The following is an 11,392-nucleotide window of genomic DNA, read 5'->3' as shown; positions in this document are numbered from 1 at the left end:
CCTATAGAAGTGCTACTTTATACTACAGGGTCTGCCTATGGGGTGCTGTCTTATACTACAGGGTCTGCCTATGGGGGTGCTGCCTTATACTACAGGGTCTGCCTGCGGGATGCTGCCTTATACTACATAGTCTGCCTATAGGGGTGCTGCTTTATACTATAGGATTTGCCTGTAGGGGTGCTGCCTTATACTAGAGGGTCTGCCTATGGGGTGCTGCCTTATACTACAGGGTCTGCCTATGGGGGTGCTGCCTTATACTACAGGGTCTGCCTGCAGAATGCTGCCTTATACTACATGGTCTGCCTATAGGGGTGCTGCTTTATACTATAGGATCTGCCTATGGGTGCTGCCTTGTGCTTTAGAGTCTGCATATGGGGGGTGCATTATACAATATAGAGTAGGCCTATGGGGAGTGCATTATACTATATTGAGGACTATCTGGAGCATTATACTATATTGAGGATTATCTGGTGCATTATACTATATTGAGGACGATCTGGTGCATTATACTATATGGACGCTAACTAGAGGGGCATCATACAGTGTGGAGATTACAATGAGGGGGCCATCATACAGTGTGGAGATTACAGTGAGGGGGCCATCATACAGTGTGGGGATTACAGTAAAACGGCAATCATACAGTGTTGGAGCCATCAAACAGTTTGGAGGCTACTAAGGGGTCAGTATACTGTGTATAAGAGAGCATCATGCTGTGTATAAGGGAGCTGTACAGGGGGAGACTCAGGACATTATTAAATATAAAGTGGGCACTTATTGTTAAAGGGGAACTCAGGTTACAGGTTACTGTGACTATCAAAGGGGCACAGAGGACAATATTACTTTCTAGGGGACAAAATGTGGGCATTGTTTTCTAGGGCACTTGCACCCAGCATTACTATAAATTCTAAAGCACCCCTCTATAATAGAGGGCACAGTGAACCACACAGTAGGTGCAGTAATAGGGACACATACGGCAGCAGCGGCTCAGTATTGGGGTATCAGGTGCAGTAATGGGGACACATACGGCAGCAGCGGCTCAGTATTGGGGTATCAGGGGCAGTAATAGGGACACATACGGCAGCAGCGGCTCAGTATTGGGATATCAGGGGCAGTAATAGGGACACATACGGCAGCAGCGGATCAGTATTGAGGTATCAGCAGGATGAGGAGTTTGTGCAGGTTGGGAATAGATGGTGATGGGGCTGGAATGTGAGAAGTGAAACGTGTCTTTGTTGTATTCTCTGCAGCCGAGTCGTTGCTGGAAGAAGTTGTCATGTCAGTCTGGACCAGATAGAAAAGACGGGAAAAATGAACGATTCCATCTGAAAGGAAGTCAGCGGTAAGACATTATCTGTAACTGTGCTGTGATCTCTTATATGTTCTGTAGGGCTGGTATCTACCACTGACCATATGGCGATAATATCAATATTAGTCTTTATATAGAGATTATCTTCAGTAACAGCGTGGTCATCTGCTGATGTTTTCCTCCACTATTAGGACGCGTCATCGAGTTGTATTCAAGGTTACCTGGTTAGGGGCCCGCTCAGAAGCTTCCCCCCCCTGAACCAAAACCCTAGCTACGCCTCTGATTGGTGTAATCCCTCCCTGATAGTTAGTAGGGGTTCTGTCTCCCTTTTTGGCAATAAAGCCGGAAGCCACATATGTAAAATCAACCTCAATTACAAAAACATGACTGTTGAGAACAGACCAGTAGGTTCAATCAATTGTTCTTGCATCCCTCATAGAGTATTTATTTATTTCTTTTAACTCACTTACAGAGCGCCATTAATTTCACAGCGCTTTACAGACATGATCAGATTAGTGCAGACACATTATGACCACAGTTTGTAACCAAACCCTGGAGTAGAGAGTGATCATATCTTAACAGCAACCTTTTGATTGCACATGGAGGGAACAGATAACTGGTTGTATCTGAGGCCCCCGAAATATAGCTGGCAAAAATTAGTACAATCACACCCTGATGGAAATAAATAAACTTAAACGTTTTCATCATTTGATAAACGATGTTTAAATAATTTTGGGAAAAATAACTATTAAACAAACTGATGTGGAAACAATACATGAACAATGAAACCTCTGAAACTAACCAACATTGAATTTAAAAATGGTTTTCTAGAAGGGTGATCTTCTCAAAGAATAAAGCCAGCATATAGTGGAAAGTAAACCTGTCATAGGATATCTAGATAAATCGGTGGTCTTCTCAAAAAGGTGGTCTTTTGGTAGGGTTCAACTGTAGTTCATGTTGAATTAAGATGTAGGACCAAAAACTTGACAAAAATAAATTGTATCATGTCTTCTTTAGTAGACGCAACACGGCATTCACCATCTCGGGCAGTCCTTCTCCAGTGTACGCACTGCATCTTTGAATTTCCCATGCTCTATCATCATAGTTTTCTAGTTTTAGAACATTCACAAGTTCGTTGGTGGTCAGGGCCTCAGGTACATCCTGTTTATTTGCCAAAATCAGGAATGGAACTCCAGCCATGTTTTCATTGTTCAGTATCGTCAGAAGTTCTGCTGTAGCATCCTGTATCCTGAATTTATCAGTACTGTCTACCACAAAGATGAGGACATCTGTATCTTCTAGATATTCTTTCCAGTTTGATCGAAGTTTGTCCTGGCCTCCCACGTCCCACACTGTGACAAAAACATTCTTGGCCATTTCTAGGGATTCCACATTAAATCCAACAGTTGGAAAGGTCTCCACTGTTTGATTCATTTTAAGTTTATAAAGGATGGTTGATTTTCCAGAAAAGTCGAGACCCAACATGACAACCCGGGACTGCTTCTTATTCACAGGTTTAGAATTCTGCGCCCCCATGATAAAGCTCTGCAACGATAAGATAAAAGATAATAGAATGATCTCCATAAAAAATAATCTTAATGTACATAGTATATGAGTGTTAATAAGGTTGCCTCATGAAAGAAGCCGTTTTTCCATATGTCATCTTATGGCAAAAGGACATCCTAAAAGAGGGTTCCCCTCTTGTGACCTTCCCCCACTATTAGCAAGGATAGAGAGTTACTAACATATAGCAGTCTAATTGGCAAATCTGACCCATTCATGTGTTATATGTACAGCTATTTAAATGGTCAGCTCTTACGGGGCCCATACACAATAGGGAGCTGATGGCCGAAAGAGGGTTCAGCCGATCATTCATCCGGCAGCTATCTCTCCCAACTCCTTCATACACAGAAGTGCTCCTGTGTTCTCTATGTGATCACACTGGTTTATTTTGTCCAAGAACAAAAGATTCAGTTGTTCAAAACTGGACATGCGAGATTCTTATCATTACACAGATGATATCACGGTAAGTCGGATACTAGAGTGTTGTCTGAGCTCATCTATGTCGGCAGGCTAGGCTGATGTTACTCTAATGTACTTTAATGCCTTTAAAGAGAACCTGTTAAATAAAGTTGAGTGAATATGTTCAGTCGTCGAATGTGAATTTGCCATATTCATGCCATGTTGGTACCCTATTTGTGACAAATTTATGTTTGATGATCGATTCCGAACATATTCATTTCTACTCCCATTGACTCTAATGACGTTCCGCTGTGTTAGGCGAATATTGCAAAAACAATATTCACTGCCGATCGTAATCGGAACCGAATTTTGAAAAATTTGCTTAACTCTACTGTTAACATGTTATGACATGGCCATAATGGTGCTGCCATACAGATTAAATTGATACCTTTAGTCAAGAAATCCGCTTTGTTTTCAGGTAATTAACTTTAGGTGCATAGGGGCCAGATTGTGGGTAGGGTCTTTGGCTCTTTCCCCGGCCCTTCCGCCTGCCTCTTGTGTCTGTATGAAAGTTCACTGCTTTGTGAGTGACCTGCCTCCTGTTGAAATACTTGCTGCGGGCGCCAAGTACGCAGTTTGATCTCCCAGCGTTCTTCAATAAAATGGCGCCAGTGGCGATGCATGCGCAAGCTTAGATATTGCGTCAATTAGATCTCTAAAGGATGTCATAGAGCCGAGATCTCAATCTGCGCAAGTGCTGCACCCGGCGTCATTTTATTTAAGACCATAGAGAGATCAGTCTGCACACGTGCCGCCTGCGGCAAGGACAGCTTCAAATTTCAAACAGGAGGCAGGTCCCTCATAAAGCAGTGACCTGTTGTAGAGGTAGAGGCGGAGGGGCCGGGACAGGAGCCAAAGACCCTACCCATGGTCCCGACTATGAGCTGTTCTCTTTAATATTAAGGCTAAGTTAACACTGGGCATTTTTGCTGCAGTTTTTTATGCTTTTTTGCTCATTTTCATCTGCTTTTTACAGTACCAGCTATGTCTATGAGATTTCAGAAATCTTATTCACACAGCGTGGTGTTTTTTGGCATCAGGCATTTGGTCATGATTAAGGGAGCTTAAGGCCCCGTCACACATAGCGAGATCGCTAGCGAGATCGCTGCTGAGTCACAAGTTTTGTGACGCAACAGCGATCTCAGTAGCGATCTCGCTATGTGTGACACGTACCAGCGATCAGGCCCCTGCTGTGAGATCGCTGGTCGTGTCGGAATGGCCTGGGCCATTTTTTGATCGTTGAGGTCCCGCTGACATCGCTGAATCGGCGTGTGTGACGCCGATTCAGCGATGTCTTCGCTGGTAACCAGGGTAAACATCGGGTAACTAAGCGCAGGGCCGCGCTTAGTAACCCGATGTTTACCCTGGTTACCATCCTAAAAGTAAAAAAACAAACGCTACATACTTACCTATCGCTGTCTGTCCTCGGCGCTCTGCTTCTCTGGTCTGGCTGTGACGTCACCTCTCTGCTTTCCGGCTGCCTGCCGCTCACAGCCAGACCAGAGAAGCAGAGCGCCGAGGACAGAGCGATAGGTAAGTATGTAGCGTTTGTTTTTTTTTTACTTTAACGATGGTAACCAGGGTAAACATCGGGTTACTAAGCGCGGCCCTGCGCTTAGTTACCCGATGTTTACCCTGGTTACCGGGGACCTCGGGATCGTTGGTCACTGGAGAGCTGTCTGTGTGACAGCTCTCCAGCGACCAAACAGCGACGCTGCAGCGATCCGGATCGTTGTCGGTATCGCTGCAGCGTCGCTATGTGTGACGGGGCCTTTAGTCTCCAGAAACGCGTTGAGATTCTTACCCATATGGTTCGTGCTGAAGTCTGTATCCTCTATGCGTAAAGTTTGTGAATAAAGAAAACTCTTTTTTTACGGATTCAGTGAAGCTGGACATTCTCTTCTTTTATCAGTAGTTTGTGCTTTGCTTGTTTTTTCGGACATAAAGCATGTCACTTCTTTCAACGTTTTTCACCCATTGAATTGAATGGCGAAAAAACGCATGAAACAAAGCACCAAAAATGCTTCAAAAAATGCTGTAAAACCTTCATTTTTGAGACAGTTTCTTTCCTGCCAAGCAGCAGAAAAAAAACGCCGCAAAAATGCCCAGTGTGAACTTAGCCTTAATGTCTGTAATTAATCATGAGGATCAGTTTGTAGAATGTTATTTTCATCGTAATAGTTCAGGCTGCGATATTGCATTGACTGCCCAACATAGGTCGCTATACTGCAGCTCGAATGGCCAAGCTCATCCACAAATGTAATATATTGAGAGCAGATGGAAGAGAGTAACACAGGACTAGAGTAACAGACTACGTGCAGGGTTTTGTTTGTAGTCTGTCACCATGAAAACACACATATGTCCACAAGGAAGATGTATGCAAAAAATGGAATATTTTTAATTAAGGCTATTTTTAAAGAGGCATTTTCTTTTTTTAATTTTAGATAGATTGGAGCAACACAAGTGGTTGCACCTGTGACCATATCATCCAAAAAGCTACAAAGCTACAAAGGTATTTGACTAGAAGCTCAATAGTTAATTCAAACTACATGCCGATCCTTTGTAGGTAGCTTATGGTGGTGACAATTATCTTTATCAGTTGGGAAGGTTTTCGAGTGTAGCCTAGTACTCCCTGGCACTTTATTTCCAGGTATTGATAATAATCACGCAGAAATGACTCACGGTAGCAGAAGTGTGCACACCTGTAGGACGGCACAGGATCTGTTTCTGAGGTCTGTGTATGATCTCGGCATTATGTGTAGGGGTGGTGGTCATATTATGCTGTAAAACAGATTGGCGCTTTCAACTGAGTAATATTTAACTTTATTATATCACTTGGCTGGGGCAGATTGATTAACTTATTAACTTGTTTTTCTCCATGTTGTTATTAGATGCCATATTCGATATGAACAGCCCAAACCGGATTGGAAGGGATTCTCCGGTTGCCCTTTGGCCCCAACACTAGTGGTGCAAGTGCTGTGGTTTCTCCATTCTAATGTCATCCATTGTGTGTTACTTCTGACTTATCTTATTCATGACAATACTAAGTCCCTAACATTCTCCAAATGTTTGTAATGTTTTTAATCACTGAAGATTGATGGCATCTGTCACATTTCATCTAACAAGTCTATCCATTCATCTCCTTTCTGTCACTTTCTGTCTCATTTGACCTGATTTTTCATCCTATTGTCTGTTTTAGGCTGGAGCTACACTGCAACATCTGACAGCAATTCTAAGGGTACCGTCACACAGTGGCATTTTGATCGCTACGACGGCACGATCCGTGACGTTCCAGCGATATATCCGTGACGTTCCAGCGATCTCGCTGTGTCTGACACGCTCCTGCGATCAGGGACCCCGCTAAGAATCGTACGTCGTAGCAGATCGTTTGAAACTTTCTTTCGTCGTCTAGTGTCCCGCTGTGGCGGCATGATCGCATGGTGTAACAAAGGTGTGCACGATATTGTATACGATGTGCGCATAGTAACCAACGGCTTCTACATCGCACATACGTCATGAAATTATCGCTCCAGCGTCGTACATTGCAAAGTGTGAAAGCAGTCTACGACGCTGGAGCGATATTGTTACGATGCTGGAGCGTCACGGATCGTGCCGTCGTAGCGATCAAAATGCCACTGTGTGACGGTACCCTTAGACAAGTTGGGCGGCCAAAAGTATCTGTGCAACTTGTCTGCAACTTGCTATCTCGTGACTATTTAGAGCTGTAATTTTGTTTTAAAAAAAATGGCCAAATTGTAGACAAGTCGCACGTAGGTTGCAGTTGCTTGTGACTTGCACTGAAGTCTATGGAAAGTGAATCATGTGCGACTTGCAACAAGCGAATGAAAATCCAGCACATTTGGAAAAATAGGCGACACCATAAAGGATCACTAGGTGCAATGTCACAGTTCGACACTGCAATTTCAGGGTCGTGCGACATGTCATAGTGCTGCCCTAACCCTATTTAGTATTTTCTTCTTTGTCTTCCAGCCATAATTCTGTTGACATGGCTTATGTTAGTGTTCTTTGTTCAGTCCCTGGAGGTACGGAGGCAAATAATGTAACCTCCATCACTATTTTGGTCACAAATTTAGCTGACAGCTATCTGTCTAACTTATAACTCTGACAAATTCTGGGGTTAACCTATCACTAAGGCCTCTTTCACACTTCAGTTATTTGGCGTCAGTCTAAAACCGCCATTTTCCTCAAATAACGGATCCGTCATTTTTTTTTGACGGATCCGTTATTTTCCCATAGACTTGCATTGGTGACGGATTGTGACGGATGGTCGTCCGTTCCATCCGCCATGCGACGGATCCGTCGAAATTTGGCGGACGTTTTCTGAAAATAGACGGACATTGGAACGTTTTTTGTCAACGCCGAAATGGCGGATCGCGACAGATCCGTCGCGTCCGCCATTCCATAGAATGGGCGCCTATGGGCAACGGATCCGCCGCAACCGTTTTTTTGGCGGATCCGTCGCCCCAATCCGTTTTTTCAATTGCGCATGCTCCAAAAAGTAGATACTTCTCCCAGACAACCCCCAAGTAACGGATCCGTAAAAAAAACGGATCCGTTAGAACCGTTTTCGCAACAATTGTGACGGATCCGTCAATCCGTCACTATGTCGGTAGTGACTGACGCCAAAAGACTGAAGTGTGAAAGAGGCCTAATTTGTTCTACCAATACTCAAAAATGCAAGACCTATATAACCTGTCATAGGAACCATATCCTCTTTGCATCCTTTGTCTCTCATCACTTGTATTATTCTTGCCACTAACAATCATTTAGATATTTATCAAAACTAAAAACATTAAGGGGCTGATCAATCAAGATTGGCGTTTTGTATGCCAGTCTTCATACAGGGTCCTCTGGATGTAAGTTGGCAATACACATTGGGCAGCTGTCAGCCACACCATCATTTTGGCTGAAGGCTATATCTCCTGACTAACTCCTACACAGGAACGTTCACAAAGACTGAGCATCCCTGTGTTCTCTATGTGTAAACCACTATCAGACCCCTCCGGCAGCGGCTTATCTCCACATCGGACATAAGTATTTGCTGCTGAAATTCATCAGGTTGGATATATCTCCCTTGACCAATGTTGGTTTTGAGAGGCGATCATACACATTGGATTGTTGTCCAATTCCGATGGAATCAGTGAGTTCATCCTACTTTTTTTCTAAAATGTATGTGGTGGCCTTAAGATATGCCGAATTTATTAAGAGGCATGAGCTTCAGTCTCAAGTCTATAATTTCTGCCATAATTATAATGAATTTGTCTGACCATGCTAGGTCACTCCCAATCTCATTAATCTCCTTTCACTTTTCAAAAAGTTAGCAGAGTTGATGTAAAAATGACGAAAGTAACCAATTTGTGTTTTTTTTTTTTCAAAAATTTTCCAAGATTTGCAACAGTTTAAGAAAGTTCTCTGGAGCAAACTCTTGATGAATCAGGCCCTATTTATGGCTTTAAAAAGCATGATTTAAATACGATATTTGGTAATTTTCCTACACTCCCTTTTATTAGCCAGGTTAAAGAGCAAGTTAAAAACAGCTTTCCTTTCCTACAAGAAATTTGAAGACTTGTCGTTGGGTCCTCACTACAGATTACAGCAGATCTCTGGAAGCCACAGCCTCAGTACAGCCTGTCATCAGCGGATCATGGACCCTCCTAACAAAAAGTGATTATCTAAAGCATAAAACACATTTAATAAAGAATAAAAGAGAAATAATAATAATAACTCTATTATCCTCAAGCAAAAATGCCAATGGACGCTAAAATGTTGTCAGTTAGCAGGGAGTTGGACATGATAACCCTTGAGGTCCCTTCCAACTCTAACACTCTATGATTCTATGAAATGGTCGTTCGGCCAAGAGCTATCTCTCCTGACTCCACTATACAAACATAAAGCACAGCTTGGTCAAGTATTCATTTGTCTTCAATGGGGAGAGTGAAGTTAGCTGCTGCTAGACACCCGAAAGCAGCTTACCTCTAGAGAGGCAAAAGGATTGGGTGTTCAAAATTTCGGGCGTTTCAAATTCCAAGTGGTTGATCCGGCATCATCTTTCTAGGTGATATTTGAGGTCTCCAAACACATTAGATGGTCAGTCAGTCCTGACAAAATATGTATATTTGGCCAACTTTAATCTAGTGGTGGCCTTCAGGCACATGTAAAGTTGTGAGTGGTATGATGACATTGAACAGGAAAAGGCTTTTATACTGATTGAGTAAATTTGGACTATGCAATTTCTTACTAATATTGATTGCAGTTTCACAATGACCGTCCATTCATTCCTAAGAAACTAAAACGTCAAATATGAGAATAGGGGCCTGTGTGACCCAACAAACTTAATCTTGACTACTGAAGCAGTGACAATAATCAGCATGCTTGCAAGCAACAATTATCACTAGATGAAACTGAAATTAGTCAGATCATGCTAATATCTAAACTGCTCATCAGACACTTGGTTTCGAACAAAAGATATATCATAGTCATTATAAATAATCTGGATGTACACCAACTGGATGGTGGCATTAAGCGGCCGTTTAATAGCCTTTTTAAGACAGGTAGACCATGTTTCCAATGTGCACAGAATAACCATCTATAGGTTGTTCAGCGCTCATCAGCTACAATTGAGATCGGCAGCACATGACCTGTTTACACAGGACGGTGCGCTGCTGAAATCTTTTAATCAAGTCAAACGTTCATCTTTCCCTATCAATGAGCTTGTTGGGCGATCAGCAGCCTGTTCACACTGCAAGATTACTGGGAAGTAAACTTTCCGAGGATAATTATTTCCAGTAATCGTTCATTTTAAACACCTCATTCAGAAGAGCAAATTATACAGATGCGTGATCTCCGAGTAAAAAACGGACAGCACACTGACCAACGTAATTCAATAGGGCTGTTCAGATCACAACAGGTTTTATTCTCTTCCGAGTGTCAGACAAGATGCGCCTATCCAAGTATATGGGTGCGCAAAAAAAAAATCAGATAATTCGTATAGCATCCAATGTTTGTGGATACATTGCCATTTTTAACCTAAGAAACTGTAATTGATGAGCTGCATTCTAAATTGTTTATATATAAAAAAGGAAGACACACGGACATATAAAACAGACACACGGATTACAGTAGAACCACAAAAAGAAAAGAACTATGTATGGCACTCCAATGACAATATGAATGAAAATTATCTACGTTTTCTGGATGAAGCGCTGACGATTTTTCCGGCCTTAAGGTAGTGAATCTTGTAGTCATAGACCAAACCCAATATATAGTAAACAATGCTGATCCTAGAACTTCAAACATCAGCCGTAAAAGTTTCACACAATTTAAACAACTTCTAGACACACAATGACGACACTAAATATTCCATAGATAACTACCTGCCGTAATTCCAGCTCCTGACTGTTTACTGACAGAGGAAAAACATCTCGGGTCTTCTCATTATTTCAGTCGGACGTCAGGACTGGGCATTTGCTTCTCATCGCAAAGCAGAAGTTCTGTAACTGTAGGAGAAGCAATTCTGCTCCACACCGGATCTGCAGTCTCCTCCTCATCCAATAATACCGTGTCACCAGCTAGAAGATTTACATATTGTGTCACAGCATTAGAGACTCGTGTGTCACACTTCTCCAAACAGGTTTTTCAAATGAAGTTACAATAACTTGGAAAGTCAAACAGTCTCTAGGTTGGAGGTGACAGGAATATCCTTGTTGGTTTGTCAGTCGAGTAGCTAAGTAGCCGTAGCCAAGACAAGTTATCTTTTTGCTTGGTCTTAATTGTATTTTTTACACATTTTTTTTACAACCACTGAAAGGTATTTTCACGGTTGAGAACCGGCATTCTGCCTTTCATAAAGAAGCGCCGTTGGATTGTGACCATATTTAGAGGAATCGCATGGCAATTTTAGTTTTCTTATATCCATAATGATTAAAATACAAAACTTCTTAAAGGGAATCTGTCTCCAGGTTTTTGCTACCCCATCTGAAAACAACATGGTGTAAGGGCATAGACCGGTAAAATTGATAAAATTTGTTTTATCTGCTGCGGTTC

General features: G+C 42.3%; 1 protein-coding gene across 1 annotated transcript; it reads right to left on the bottom strand.

The window, feature by feature from the left end:
* Positions 1-1,737: 1,737 nt before the first annotated feature.
* On the bottom strand, positions 1,738-10,898 carry ARL11 (ARF like GTPase 11). The gene is made up of 2 exons (XM_069758859.1): positions 10,723-10,898; positions 1,738-2,851 (listed from the first exon to the last, which is right to left on the bottom strand). The coding sequence occupies exon 2, from the start codon at positions 2,840-2,842 to the stop codon at positions 2,309-2,311; it is 534 nt and encodes a 177-aa protein (XP_069614960.1). The 5' UTR covers positions 2,843-2,851; positions 10,723-10,898; the 3' UTR covers positions 1,738-2,308.
* Positions 10,899-11,392: the final 494 nt, after the last annotated feature.

The sequence above is a fragment of the Ranitomeya imitator genome, chromosome 3 (assembly GCF_032444005.1).
Source record: "Ranitomeya imitator isolate aRanImi1 chromosome 3, aRanImi1.pri, whole genome shotgun sequence".
NCBI lineage: Eukaryota > Metazoa > Chordata > Amphibia > Anura > Dendrobatidae > Ranitomeya > Ranitomeya imitator.
Note: the sequence above shows the minus strand (reverse complement) of the source record. Positions and strands in the feature narration are given on the sequence as shown.